Consider the following 15,502-nt stretch of genomic DNA (forward strand, 5'->3'; position numbering starts at 1 on the left):
CAGGCAGAGCAGAGGAACACCAAATACTTTCAAATGCTTCACAGCAAGAATTATTTTTTGACAGGGCAGTGAGTGGAGATCAGAATCACAACTTTTTTAGGAAAGGGGCAGATTTGAATTAAAATGAGAGTAAATACAACTTTCACATTCACTCCCTCCCCAACTCCATGATGGGTGTTAGCACATTAACAGCCTGTCACCTGTCTTTCTGCCAGTTCTCCGGCATAGAATCTTACAGTGCAGAAGGAGGCCATTCAGCCCATCAAGTCTGCACCTACTACAATCCCACCCAGGCTCTATCCCCATAACCCCATGCATTTTACCCTAGCTAGTTCCCCCGACACTAAGGGGCAATTCACCATGGCCAATCCACCTAACCCGCACATCTTTGGACTATGGGAGGAAACCGGAGCACCCGGAGGAAACCCCAACGCAGATACGGGAGAATGTGCAAACTCCACACAGACAGTGACCCAAGCCAGGAATCCAACCTGAATCCCTGATGCAGTGAGGCAGCAGTGCTAATCACTGTGCCACCGTGCCGCCCACGGCATCGATGGTAATTTCCTCTCAATAACCCCCTTTATTTTCACATTTTTGTCCCTTTCCCCGAGAAGGATTTATTGAATAGATTTGGCTCATGACATGTTTGGCGATTGATTTTGACTGAATTTCTTTTCTGTTAATTCCTCAGAACGTCGAGTGATTCTCATCTGGATTAGTCCAACTTTTGCAGCACAGAAACACAGGCCATTCAGCCCATCTGGGCCATTATCTGCATAGTCTTCTGTTCCTTTCTCCCTCATGTGTTTGTCCAGATTCCCTGGAAATATATCTATATTACTCACCTCATCCACTCTGTGTGATAGTGAGTCCCACATTCTCACCACTCTCTGCGTAAAGACCTTTCTCCTGAATTCCCCACTGGATTTACCTGTATATGGTTGTCCCATGCTGGTGGTCACATCTGTAATCTTTCACATTTTAATTCTTTTATGGTGAATTTTCATGATGATCAAGGTGAAGATTACCATTCCCGCGGGATTTATGGATTTTGCTCCCATTCATTCCCAGCACAGGAACGGGTAAAGGGATCATTTTATGGAGTCTGTGGTTGTCAGTGTTGACCCTTGCCCACTGGCCACTCAGAATGTAAATCCCACCACACACACTGTCCCAGGATTTGCTAGCCACTGGGAATATTGTCAGCGACGTGCCTGAGATACAGAGAGGCTGAGTATTGTTAGTGTTCGATACCAGCTCCGGATGACTTTGGACTATGGGAGGAAACCATACTGTAAACATCTTCTCGTCAGCCAACCAGCGACACTCAACACATTCAGCTGTCCATTGCGCAGGTGTGTGGTGGTCACCCAGTCCAATCCATTCACAGCAACAGGAGGCCATTGGGTGGCACAGTGGTTAGCACTACTGCCTCACAGCGCCAGGGACCCAGGTTCATTTCCTGACTTGGGTCACTGTGTGGAGTTTGCACGTTCTCCCCATATCTGTGTGGGTTTCCTCCAGGTGCTCCAGTTTCCTTCCATACTCCAAAGATGTACAAGCTAGGTGGATTGGCCATGCTAAATTACCCCTTCATGTCCCGAAATGTGCAGGTTAGGGGGATCAGTGGGATAAATACGTGGGGTTACGGGGATAAGGCCTGGGTAAGATGCTCTGTTGAAGAGTTGGTGCAGACTTGATGGGCTAAATGGCCTCCTTCTGCACTGTAGGAATTCTATGATTCAGCTTCTCAAACCCATTCCATCATTAAATTCAATCTTGGCTGCATCTGAACTCCAGTTATCTGTATTTGTTCTTTGACCTGTAATAACCCCGAGCCAACACTAATCTAACATTCCCAGTTTTAAAGATTTCCATTGGCTCCCAGGTTCAGCAGCGTTTTGGGGGAGAAAGTTCTAGATTTCCATGAGCTGGTCTCCCACCAACACCTTAATTACCGCAGCAATATCCATTCAACACACCCTTTAATTGTCTGCTCACTTACTTGTTTTTCCGAATATCATTTATTCCATTTTTCTTGTTTCCTAACCTCTCTGTTGGATTAACTCTGCACAATTAGCAAACAAATATGTTAAAATATGATCGCAATTAATGAATCGGTTTCAAAATTATAATTCATTCATCGTGAAAACACATCAAAATCTGAAGACAATTAAATAGCAAAATCGTTCCCTTCGAAACACATCGAACAAAACTAAAGTCCAATTCAACACAAAAAAATGTTGGAAACATACAGCAGGTTAGGCAAAACTGGAGTCCCTCATTCTATGTGCAGGTTAGGTCTCTAAAATAATGAGGGGCATTGATCAGCTAGATAGTCAATATCTTTTCCCAAAGGTAGGGGAGTCTAAAACTAGAGGGCATAGGTTTAAGGTGAGAGGGGAGAGATACAAAAGGGTCCAGAGGGGCAATTTTTTCACACAGACGGTGGTGAGTGTCTGGAGTGCCAGAGGTAGTAGTAGAGATGGGTACAATTTTGTCTTTTAAAAATAATTTAGACAGTCACATGGGTAAGGAGGATATAGAGGGATATGGGCCAAACGTGGGCAATTGGGGCTAGCTTAGGGGTTTAAAAAACGGGACGGCATGGACAAGTTGGGCTGAAGGGCCTGTTTCCATGCTGTAAACCTCTATGACTCAATGAGGTTGATTGGCCATGTTAAATTGACCCTAGTGTTAGGGGGATTAGCAGGGTAAATATGTGGGGTTATGAGGATAGGGCCTGGATGGGATTGTGGTTGGTGCAAACTCAATGGGCCGAATGGCCTCCTTCTGCACTGTGAGGATTCTATGATTCTGTTCAATGATTCCAATCCACTTGTTGGGACTGATACATGTGTCAGGAATGGGTGGGGGAGGGGGGGGTGAGTGAGGTTGGGGGCATTTGATCATTAAACCTACTCCAGGTAAGAAAATCAAACTCAATGGAAAACTGCGGCAGAAAGCAGATGGAGGGAGCGATTCTCCCGTCCCGCTGGGCCTCCAGCCCCGAGCGTCTCTCCCGATTTCTGGCGCAGTCAGTTCCGCAGTAGAAACAGGCGTGGAGCTACATTCGGTATGCAGAAAGGGATTTTAATATCATTTAAATACAATTAGCGGGCCTGGGCCTGGAGAGGGTGGGGCCTGGTGGGGCGATCACTGGGGGTGTGGGAGGGCTCCCGCTGCCACTCTGCAGACAGGATCGGTGGGGGAAGGAGGGAGGCCGGCGATCGGGGCAGGCTAGGGGACAGTCGGGACCGCGGGGGAGGGGGGTGGTCGGCACTGCGGGGTGGGTTGGGACGGCAGGTGGGGTTGGGGTTGCGGGCGGGGTGTGGTTTGGCACTGCCGAGAGTTGGCACTGTCGGGGGAGGGGATCGGAGGGGTGTTGTGGCTGGGCCCGGGTATGGTCGGGGAGGCCAGCGATCAGGCCGTGGGGAGAGGTGTGGGGGTGGGGGGGGGGGGGGGGGGGGGAGCGCGGGTGGAGGCTGGCTTTGCGGGGGTCATGGGGCTGGCCAGCGATTGAGCTGGCCAATAATCGGGAGGCCGGCAGTGCGGGGTCACTGCGCATGCGTCGATCTCAGCACTGACACCACACCCATTTATTTCTGGAGTGAATCATGCTAATGCACTTTACAATGCACAGAGTGCGGGAGATTCATTTTAAAACTTCCGCTGAAAAAACAGCATGATTTACTCCAGTTCTAACGTGAATTCGACACTTAGAATGTTTTTGGGAGAATCTCCCCCAGAATGTTTTCCCGCCTCCTTTACGAGATGAGTCACAAACCGCGATTGGTGAATCAGGATGGAACTTAAACAAAGCAGAAACACTCTCAAAAACACAATGACTGGGATTTCTGTTTATTTGTTCATGGGGATGTGGGCGTCGCTGGCAGGTCCAGCATTTACTGCAGATCCTGAATTGCCCTTGAACTGAGTGGCTTACGAGCCCATTTCAGAGTCAACCACATTGCTGTGGCTCTGGAGTCACATGTGGGCCAGACCGGGTAAGGACGGCAGATTTCCTTCCCTGAAGGAGATCAGTGAACCAGATGGGTTTTTACAACAATAGACAATGGTTTCGTGGTCATCAGTAGATTCTTAACTCCATACATTTATTGAATCCATTTTTCAACATTTGCCATTGAAGCCAGTTCCTCAGATCATTACCCTGGGGTCTCTGGAATACCAGTCTAATGACAAAACCACAGCCTCCCCCAACATTAGCTGAAGAAGGAATTGGAAAAAGGAAGAGAAGAATTTGGTGTTACACAGGAAGGTGGAAGGAATGTGAGACCAGTTGGGAAGTTCAAGGTTAGGATGGCCCATTAGGGGGTAGATTTAATAAATTTATCAATAATATACAAGAAATGATAAACAGTTTAAATGGATTCTTCACCTCAGTCTTCACAAAGGAAGAATGTGGACACTCCCCAGATTTAGTAAATGCGGCAAAGGCTTATCAAAACTAAGATATAAAATTATGAAGGATTAAAATGCTTGGCTAACAGATGGATCTCTTTAGGAATAGCCATGTTCCACCTATTGGTATTGAGCATCTTGTTGTAATGAAGGGTCATATTTGCCACTTACTTGCACAGTCTCCTGATCAAATCCTCGGGTCGCTTTGAAATTCGCTTGGGAAAGTCCACTTTCTCCATTCCTCTCAAAATCATGTTGTAAATTTGAATTGGATCAGGCCCTGTAAATGGAGGACTGGAGAGACAGAAAGATTGGATCATTAATCAGCTTGGGCCTGTGTTTAGGCGACAGAGCTACGTATCATCATAGAATCCCTACAGTGCAGAAGGAGGCCATTCGGCCCATTGAGTCTGCACCGACCACAATCCCACCCAGGCCCTATTCTCATAACCCCACATATTTACACTGCTAACCCCCTGACACTAGGGTCAATTTAGCATGGTCAATCAACCTAACCCACATATCTTTGGATTGTGGGAGGAAACCTGAGCACCCGGAGGAAACCCACACAGACACGGGGAGAATGTGCAGACTCCGCACAGACAGTGACCCGAGGCCGGAATTGAACCTGGGTCCCTGGCGCTGTGAGGCAGCAGTGCTAACCACTGTGCCACTATGCTGTAACTGGGCAATTCGATTAATCTCAGCTGAGTAACACATGAGCGGTCAATAAGGTTCATGGTAAATACAAAAACAACAAGTTACCAACAAGGGTGTTTAATAAAGAAAATATGCGAATGGTGTTGGTATTGGAAAAACACACAAAACATGTCTGTATCTGAAGGAGTTGAGAGCCTCATTACAATCCTCTTCATCACAACAGCTGAAATGTTGCTCCTCATCCTTAGCACCATTTCCTCTCTGGTTACTATGGTGATATGGCCTGGAATGTCAGGGTCTGTGGTGGTGGGGCAGGGGGTTCTTTCTCTGCTTGGAAACTATTTCCAATTCCTTCTTCAATACCCTGGGATGCATTCCATCCGGGTCCGGATGGAATGCATCCCAGGGTATTGAAAGAAATGTCAGAGGTAATAGTGGATGCGTTAGTGATTATTTATCAAAACTCGTTGTATTCTGGGGTAGTGCCGGTTGATTGGAAAACGGCTAATGTTACGCCGCTGTTTCAAAAAGGAAGGAGACAAAAGGCGGGTAACTATAGGCCGGTCAGATTAACGTCTGTAGTAGGGAAAATGCTGGAATCCATTTTTAAAGAGGAGATAGCAGGGCATCTGGATAGAAATGGTTCGATCAATCAGACGCAGCATGGATTCATGAGGGGAAAGTCGTGCTTGACGAACATGTTGGGATTTTTATGAAGATGTGACTAGGGCGGTTGATGGAGGAGAACCGGTGGATGCGGTGTTTTTGGATTTCCAAAAGGCGTTTGATAAGGTGCCCCATAAAAGGCTGCTGAAGACGATTAGGGCACACGGAGTTGGGGGTAGTGTGTTAAAGTGGATTGGGGACTGGCTATCCGACAGGAAGCAAAGAGTCGGAATAAATGGGTGTTTTTCCGGTTGGAGGAAGGTAACTAGTGGCGTGCCGCAGGGATCGGTACTCGGGCCGCAACTGTTTACCATTTATATAGATGATCTGGAGGAGGGGATGGAGTGTAGGGTAACGAAGTTTGCAGACGACACAAAGATAAGTGGAAAAGTGAATCGTGTGGAGGACGGAGAAGATCTGCAGAGAGATTTGGACAGGCTGAGTGAGTGGGCGAGGATATGGCAAATGGAGTATAACGTTGAGAAATGCGAGGTTATACACTTTGGAGGAAATAATAACAAATGGGATTACTATCTCAATGGAAACAAATTAAAACATGCTACCGTGCAAAGGGACCTGGGGGTCCTTGTGCAGGAGACGCAAAAGCCCAGTCTGCAGGTACAACAGGTGATCAAGAAGGCAAATAGGATGTTGGCCTATATTGCGAGGGGGATAGAATATAAAAGCAGGGATGTCTTGATGCACCTGTACAGGGCATTGGTGAGGCTGCAGCTGGAATACTGTGTGCAGTATTGGTCCCCTTATATGAGGAAGGATATATTGGCATTGGAGGGAGTGCAGAGAAGGTTCACCAGGTTGATACCGGAGATGAGGGGTTTGGATTATGAGGAGAGGCTGAGGAGATTGGGTTTGTACTCGTTGGAGTTTAGAAGGATGAGGGGGGATCTTATGGAGACTTATAAGATAATGCGGGGGCTGGATAGGGTGGAGGCGGAGAGATTCTTTCCACTTAATAAGGAAGTTAAAACTAGAGGACACAGCCTCAAAATAAAGGGGGGTCGGTTTAAGACAGAGTTGAGGAGGAACTTCTTCTCCCAGAGGGTGGTGAATCTTTGGAATTCTCTGCCCACTGAGGTGGTGGAGGCTACCTCGCTGAATATGTTTAAAGCGCGGATGGATGGATTCCTGATCGGTAAGGGAATTAAGGGTTATGGGGATCAGGCGGGTAAGTGGTACTGATCCACGTCAGATCAGCCATGATCTTATTGAATGGCGGGGCAGGCTCGAGGGGCTAGATGGCCTACTCCTGCTCCTATTTCTTATGTTCTTATGTTCTTATATGATAATTCACTGTGAGGAAAATTCTGTGCAACATTTCTCAATATGTTGTTGGATGTCCATAAGTAAATCAGGAGGTACTTGGAGAGAATGCTGTCAATATACGACTCGTCACAGTGTGTGGCAATGATGTTGTGAAGAGAATTGCTAGTTAAACATGTGACATTGATTGTACTACACATGGAAACAGCTGGAACACCTTGAAGGTGGAGCTTCTTGTAGGTCAGTTGCACTGGGGAAGTATCTTACAATAAACGGTTGAGGACTCTGGATCTGTACTTGTTGGAGTTTAGAAGGATGAGGGGGGATCTTATTGAAACTTACAGGATACTGCAAGGCCTGGATAGAGTGGACGTGGAGAGGATGTTTCCACTAGGAGGAAAAACTAGAACCAGAGGCCACAACCTCAGGCTAAAGGGACAATCCTTTAAAACAGAGATAAGGAGGAATTTCTTCAGCCAGAGAGTGGTAAATCTGTGGAACTCTTTGCCGCAGAAGGCTGTGGAGGCCAGGTCATTGAGTGTCTTTAAGACAGAGATAGGTAGGTTCTTGATTAATAAGGGGATCAGGGGTTATGGGGAAAAGGCAGGAGAATGGGGATGAGAAAAATATCAGCCATGATTGAATAGCGGAGCAGACTCGATGGGCCGAGTGGCCTAATTCTGCTCCTAGCACAGTGGTTAGCACTGCTGCTTCACAGCTCCAGGGTCCTGGGTTCGATTCCCGGATTGGGTCACTGTCTGTGTGGAGTTTGCACATTCTCCTCGTGTCTGCGTGGGTTTCCTCCGGGTGCTCCGGTTTCCTCCCACAGTCCAAAGATGTGCGGGTTAGGTTGATTGGCCAGGTTACAAATTGTCCCTGAGATGCGTAGTTAGAGGGATTAGCGGGTAAATATGTGGGGGTAGGGCCTGGGTGGGATTGTGGTCGGTGCAGACTCGATGGGCCGAATGGCCTCCTTCTGCACTGTAGGGTTTCTATGATTTCTATGATTCTATGTCTTATGGTCTAAACCAATTTGAACCTAAAGACCAGTCTGGATTGATTCTTCCACCATAGCCCTTTTTGTGAGTAAATTATTATTGTGCTGGGAGATCTATTCACTGATGGAACCATTGGTTTCTCCCAACTCAAACATTGTTCATGCATGTCACTGTGGGTGGCCCTGCCCTGAGCTGACTAAACCCTGAGCTCTGGAGTTCCCTCTCTAAAACTCTCCATCCTCTCTCTTCCACTTTAAGACTTTCTTCAAAACTTACCTCTTTGACAAAGCTACAGGTCGCCTTTTCCAATATCTCCTAATGTGGCTCGATGTCAAATTCTGTTTGGTAATCGAGAGGGTGAGCCACCCATGGGATGTTTAACTTTATTAAGTATAACAATTATAAATATAGTCATTATTTTACTTGAAAACTGAGTTCCCAACTGAACTCCAGAAACAAGCTTCAAGCTCATCTCTGTCGTGTGATTGCCAATAAATCACCAGCCTTCGTCTTGAAGCCATATTTTTTCCAACAAGTAAAATAATTGCAGTGCAAAAAAAGCAAATAGATCTCCCGCGTCGAATGCCAAGCTGATTGGTTAGCTGAATCAGGTGGCTTTCTAGAAAATGCCAGAGAATGGTGAGAATGCGAAACTCGCTACAACAGAGGGTGTTTGAGACAAAAAGTTCAGACATATTTAAGGGGAAAGCTCGATAAATAGATAAGAGAGAAAGGAAGGGTATGGTGGTGGGGTGGGAGGAGGCTCTTGTGGAGCTTCAACATGGGAGACAGATGGCCTGAATGGCCTGTTTCTGTGCAGACTGACTTTCGATTCCGGCCTCGGGTCACTGTCTGTGCGGAGTTTGCACGTTCTCCCCATGTCTGCATGGGTTTCCTCCAGGTGCTCCGGTTTCCTCCCATGGTCCAAAGATGTGTGGGTTAGGTTGATTGGCCATGCTGAGTTGCCCCTTAGTGTCAGGGGGACTAGCTAGGGTAAATGCATGGGGTTATGGGGATAGGGTCTGGATGGTGCAGACTCGATGGGCTGAATGGCCTCCTTCTGCACTATAGGGATTCTATAAGGACAAAGTTAAGTTTATTTATTAGTGTCATAATTGAAGCTTACATTAACACTGCGATGAAGTTACTGTGAAATTCCCCTAGTTGTCACACTCCGGCGCCTGTTCGGGTACACTGAGGGAGAATTTAGCATGGCCAATGTACATAACCAGCACATCTTTGGACCATGGGAGGAAACCGGAGCATCCGGAGGAAACCCACGCATACACAGGGAGAATGTTCTTGCTGTGGTGTTGATGACTGCGTTCTGTTGAAGAGTAAATTCTGCATTGAGAGCAATTCTATCCCAATCAATGTAACCTTCCGTAGTGAAGAGTTATTCACTGTAGCAGAGTAATGGAGCAGAGTAATCCCCAGTCCCTGAAGAATAAAACCCCAACGTAACCACAGTGTTCAACCTCTTCCCAATCCTTCAGCAAGAGAACATTAACATCCTGCCTCCCAGCTCAGGGTAAAAGGAACAGATTTCACTTCAGAAAAGGAATATGTTAATCACTTAGTTCACTGAAATACAGAAAGGTGATTATCATATGTACGACTCGCTGAAGGAGCTTTCGAGAAGGAGCAGCGCAAGATGCTACCTGAATTTATTCTGTACCCAGACCGACCAACAAAAGACATGTCGATGTCTCATTGTCAGTCAGTGATTAGGAAAGCTGTTGCTGTATAAATAGTATTTTACTAACAGAATCTGTTATTGTATTCCCAGTAAGATGAAATGAACATGCTAAAGAGATTCTATCTTCACAGAATTGTTTGTGGCAATCCCCCTCGTTTGGCTAATGACAAAACGCATGACCCAGTGACATCAATGTTGTTGGAACGAATCATCTGATGGACCCGTCTCCTTTGCCAAGTGGAAGTAAAATCAAAGCCATAACTTACGAATAATATTAAACCCCGCGTTTCTTCCACAATCCCATCGTCCCAAATCCAAACATGCTCAGTGAAGGCCTACCTCAGAACTGTTACAGCGCAGGTGGAGGCCATTTGGCCCATCAGGTTTGCACCAGCCCTCTAAACGAGCAACATCACCTCTTAAAAGTTAAAGTGAAAATCCCCTAGTTGCCACACTCCGGCGCCTGTTCGGGTACACTGAGGGAGAATTTAGCATGGCCCATGCACCTAACCAGCACGTCTTTCGGACTGTGGTAGGAAACCGGAGCACCCGGAGGAAACCCACGCAGACACGGGGAGAACGTGCAAACTCCACACAGACAGTGACCCAAGCTGGAATCGAACCCGGGTCCCTGGTGCTGTGAGGCAGCAGAGCTAAAGAAAATATCAGTGTAAAACTGCAGTGGCTGGCAGGCAGGAACTCTTCATTGTGAATGTGAGATGGTTGATTCCAGTCGGTGCACAGGGTGAGTACACTGTGCTGATGTAAGTGTCCAGTGAAGGTGTAACTCCTGACTGCTCATTCCAATATAACCACAAGACATTTTCCCTCAATATCACTCCAACATAACACAACATAACAAAAAGTTTTATATTTAACCACCGCTGTGACATGAACGTATGTTAATGACAGGGTTGCCCTTTTAAGGATGGGCTGAGTGGCCTCCTTCTGTGCCATAACGCTCTGCAAAGATGTGCGGGTTCGGTTAATTGGCCATGCTTAATTGCCCCTTAGTGTCACAAGATGTGTAGGTTAGGGGGACTAGCAGGGTAAATACCTGAGGTTACAGGGATAGGGTCTGGGTGGGATTGTTGTCAGTGCAGACTCGATGGGCTGAATGGCCTCCTTCTGCACTGTAGGATTCTATGAACTCTAAAAACAGGGGGCTGAATTTTCTGGCCCTTCTCGGTGTGATCTTCCCGCGACGGTAGCTCCCCCAAGGCGCGTTCCCGGCATTGAGACCGGCTGGAAGATCCCACTGCCAACCTCTGTCACCATAAAACACACCAGGGGGCACCTGTTTAAACTATCCAATAAAGTGAGGATTTGCCCCTCTGCCTTGAGGGGTGTGCCAGTGCTTCCTGCGCTGTTGCTGTCAGATCGACACTTTGCTTCAATACTCACTTTCCAGTCAGCAGTTCAAAGACCAGGATTCCCAGAGACCAATAGTCTGCCCCAAAGTCGTGCCCCTTGTTCATGATGATCTCTGGAGCAATATACTCCGGAGTTCCACAGAATGTCCACGTCTTCTTGCCGAGGCCAATCCTCTTCGCAAAACCAAAATCAGCCTAATGCGAAGAGGGAGAGGGAGAGAGGGAGGGGGAGGGGGAGGGAGAGAGAGAGGGAGCGAGGGGGACAGGGAGGGGAGAGGGAGAGGAGAGGGGGGAGGGGGAGGGGGGAGGGAGAGGGAGAGGGAGGGGGGAGGGGGAGAGGAGAGGGGGAGGGGGAGGGGGAGAGGAGAGGGGGAGGGGGAGGGAGGGGGAGGGGGAGGGGGAAGGGGAGGCAGGGCGGGAGGGAGAGGTGGGGAAGGAGGGAGGAAGAGAGGAAGAGGAGGGACAGAGTGTGAAGGAGAGGCGGGAGGATGCAGAGCGAGAGACAGGGAGAGTTGAAAGAAAGGGAGGAAGTGGAGAGAAGAGGGAGAAAAGGGCAGAAATGAGATGGAGAAAGGGGTTAGAAAGAGAGAGAGGGGTAAAAGAACATAAAAATGTAAGAGTTAGGAGCAGGACGAGATCATAGTGAGCCTGCTCCACCATTGATTACAGTCGTGGCTACTCTGGGCTTCTTCTCCACTCTCTCATACACTCCCTGCCTATCCCAGCCTTAAATATATTCAGCGATGGAGCACCCAGTACTCTCTGCACTAAAGGATTGTAAAGATTCACAGCCCTTTGAGTGGGATGGAGAGAGGGAGAGAGGTGGAAGAAGGGCAAAATGCAGAGAGAGAGGAAAAGGGGTGGGAAAGAGAGAGAGGGGATCTGTTACAGACACCTGGAACAGTCAGCGCCTTGAACTAACATCTCATTAAAAAGGCAGCCGAGATTTCATTGTTTCAGTCTCTAGTGAACTAGGGTTCATAGTTTGAGGATAAACCTTTTAAAACTGAGGTGAGGAGAAATGTCTTCACCCAGAGGGTGGTGAATGTGTGGAATTCACTCCCACAGAATGTAGTTGAGGCCAAAATGTTGTCTGATTTCAAGAAGAAATTAGATATCGCTCTTGGGGCTAAAGGGATTGAGGGATATGGGGGGAAGGAGGGATCAGGATATTGAATTTGATGATCAGCCATGATCAAGATGAATGGTGGAGCAGGCTCGAAGGGCCGAATGGTCTCCTCCTGCTTCTAGTTTCTGTGTTTCCAGAGTAGCATTTCAACCCACAACCGCCAGACTCAAAGATCAGAGGGCAACCCAGTGAGGCACTGGAACATTCTCCGCATAGCCCTCTCCGCTCATTTTCCCAGTGATCTTTCACCTCTGTGTTTTCTGGCCGCTGGGAACAGTTGCTCTAATTTTACACTCCATCATTTCAGAACAAAGACTGACCGGCAATTCCAGCAGAATTTCTGCCGCATGGGCAGTTTTCACATTTACTCCCCGCATTGTGTGGACGATGAAAGCTTCTGTGTTCTGCTCACAATGTGGATTTTAAGGAGGTTTATCTAAAAAGGAAACATGCTGCAGCTTCCAACCCACATAACTGGGCAATGTGGAGCTGTGAGGTCTTGGGGGATAGGCCTTCCCTGGCTGAAAGCAATGTAAATACTGACAGCTCTGCGGAGATTGAATTGCTCCTGGAAATTACTGGGACCCTACAGCTGGGTCCTCACTGCTTGCTGGAGCCCCGCACTGTGAAACAGGCACTTCACTTGGCTTTGACATTGCACAGGGTGAAAATCCAACGCAGCATCAAATTGTGCACAGCTAATGATGAGATGTTGCCTGGAAACTAATGGACACGTTGCAAATGTAGACAGTGGCAGTGAATTCGATGGACTGGGAAATGTTAGTGTTCCTGTCCGCAGTGTGAACAGAATTTCTGACTAGTTACCACACCCCAAACTGAATCCAGCTCCCTCTGTTGTACGATGGACAGGTCTTGGCCAGATCTGTTCAGAACTGAACATACAAGCTCATCAACACTCCAGGTGGCACGGTGGCACAGTGGTTGGCACTACTGCCTCACAGTGCCAGGGACTGGGGTTCGATTCCCGGCTTGGGTCACTGTCTGTGTGGAGTTTGCACATTCTCCCCGTGTCTGTGAGGGTTTCCTCCCGTAGTCTGAAAGACGTGCTGGTTACGTACATTGGCCATGCTAAATTGATCCTAGTGTCAGGGGGGATTAACATGTGGGGTTACGGGAATAGGGCCTGGGTGGGATTGTGGTCGGTGCAGACACGATGGGCTGAATGACCTCTTTCTGCACTGTAGGGATTCTATGAACGCAAGCAATCAGGGTTGGCAATTCTAACTTCAAATTATCTTTGCCCTTAGGTTTGAACGAAGGAAAGCTCTCTCCAGATATCAGTGTTGGAAAGAGGCTGCAGCTGTTTGATGGACAGATGTTTTGGCCTCTCAGGGAATCAAACCATTATGGGGAGTGGGCGGGCAGGTGGATCGAAGTCAAAGTTCAGCCATAATCACATTGATTGGTGGAGCGGGTTAGAGGGCCGAACGGTGTAGTCCTGCTCCAGGGTCTTATGTTCCAATATCCTAGTGGGTGAATAACATGGTCAGATGCGGCCTGGGAGGCGGACATACCATTTTCACATATCCATCTGAATCCAGCAGCAAGTTCTCCGGTTTGAGATCCCGGTAAACAATTCCTCGATTGTGCAAATAATCAAAGGCTTCCACCACACACCCAACACAAAACCGCGCTGTCGGTTCCTCGAAGAAACACCTGAAAACAAAGTTACAAACTCAGCTTTGACAGGGACAAAGAAACCTGGTTCTTTGTGTTTGGTCTTTGCCGCTGTGAAGATGTTTGGAATGTTTCACTGTGTTCAAGGTGCTATATAAATGGAAGTTATTGCCAAAGCTCTTTTGTGTGTGTTATTGTTAATGTATCTACATTCTGTGTCTACGGCAGCTAATGGTTGAGGCGATGGCCTAGTGGTATTTACGCTAGATTATTAATCTAGAAACTCAGCTAATGTTCTGGGGACCCGGGTTCGAATCCCGCCGCGGCAGGTGGGGGAATTTGAATTCAATAAAAAATATCTGGAATTAAGAATCTACTGATGACCATGAAACCATTGTCGATTGTCAGAAAAACCCATCTGGTTCACTAATGTCCTTGAGGGAAGGAAATCTGCCGTTCTTACCTGATCTGGCCTACATGTGACTCCAGAGCCACAGCAATGTGGTTGACTCTCAACTGCCCTCAGGCAACTAAGGATGGGCAATAAATGCTGGCCCAGCCAGCGACGCCCATGTCCCATGAATGAATTTAAAAAAACTCAGATGATCCATTAGCCCAGAATGGTTTTGCCAGTTTGACCTGCGAAAGAGGAAGCTTCACACCTGATGTGTGTGGAGTCAGGGTTAACCTTGGGTTCAGATTCCCCCATGGAGGCTGGGGTTTCTTCTTGTTTAACACACTGCGGCAATCCCCATCAATCCGGGCTTCTGTGGCCGCACAGTTGGGATTTGACCTCAGGAACAGTTTCATGGGCACCTTAACTTCATGGAGCCCCCAATCCAAAACCCTAATGTGCGGAAAAGTGAACTCATATCCCCCTTTACTGAATTTTAGTTTGGCTGCTATTCAGCTCAAAAACATGGACTCTAAAGCAACGGGCAGAGTGGACGTGGAGAGGATGTTTTCACTCATAGGAAAAACTAGGAGGCCACAACCTCAGGCTAAAGGGATGATCCTTTAAAACAGAGATGAGGAGGAATTTCTTCAGCCAGAGAGTGGTGAATCTGTGGAACTCTTTGCCGCAGAAGGCTGTGGAGGCCAGGTCATTGAGTGTCTTTAAGACAGAGATAGATAGGTTCTTGATTAATAAGGGGATCAGGGGTTACGGGGAAAAGGCAGGAGAATGGGGATGAGAGAAGTATCAGCCATGATTGAATGGCGGAGCAGACTTGATGGGCCGAGTGGCCTAATTCTGCTCCTATGATTTATGGTCTTATTCAGTAAATATTCAGCCGGACAGCCGAGAATATACTTTCAAGAAAGTATCCCACTGGGCCCAATCTTTGTGAAGCAAACACTTCAGTCCAGTTCATCCTTTGGGCAACTGGTGTTTTGGTCGCTGTTTGTCATTTGTGGGATCTTGCTATGCACAAATGGGCTGCCACGACTCTGACATCACAACACTTTGAATAGTAGCCCGTTGGCAGTAAAGCGCTTTGAGGACATCCTGAGGTAGGAAAGGTGCTACAAAAACACAACTTCATTCTTTCTCTCCCTCTGCATTCTGGGCCTCAGCCTACGACCTACCCTTCTCCCAGGAGTTTAGAATTCTCGGCTAAACCCATCCAGCTCT

General features: G+C 47.6%; 1 protein-coding gene across 1 annotated transcript in view; it reads right to left on the reverse strand.

The window, feature by feature from the left end:
- Positions 1-15,502, reverse strand: part of prkg2l (protein kinase cGMP-dependent 2, like) — a 57,077-nt gene that overhangs the window by 4,249 nt on the left and 37,326 nt on the right. Inside the window, exons 13-16 of the mRNA XM_078199295.1 lie at positions 13,767-13,908; positions 11,134-11,297; positions 4,597-4,719; positions 2,009-2,071 (exon numbers count right to left, since the gene is read on the reverse strand). Coding sequence (XP_078055421.1) covers positions 2,009-2,071; positions 4,597-4,719; positions 11,134-11,297; positions 13,767-13,908 — 492 coding nt within the window. The remainder of the gene's footprint in view (positions 1-2,008; positions 2,072-4,596; positions 4,720-11,133; positions 11,298-13,766; positions 13,909-15,502) is intronic.

This window comes from Mustelus asterias, chromosome 28, assembly GCF_964213995.1.
Source record: "Mustelus asterias chromosome 28, sMusAst1.hap1.1, whole genome shotgun sequence".
NCBI classification, from domain to species: domain Eukaryota; kingdom Metazoa; phylum Chordata; class Chondrichthyes; order Carcharhiniformes; family Triakidae; genus Mustelus; species Mustelus asterias.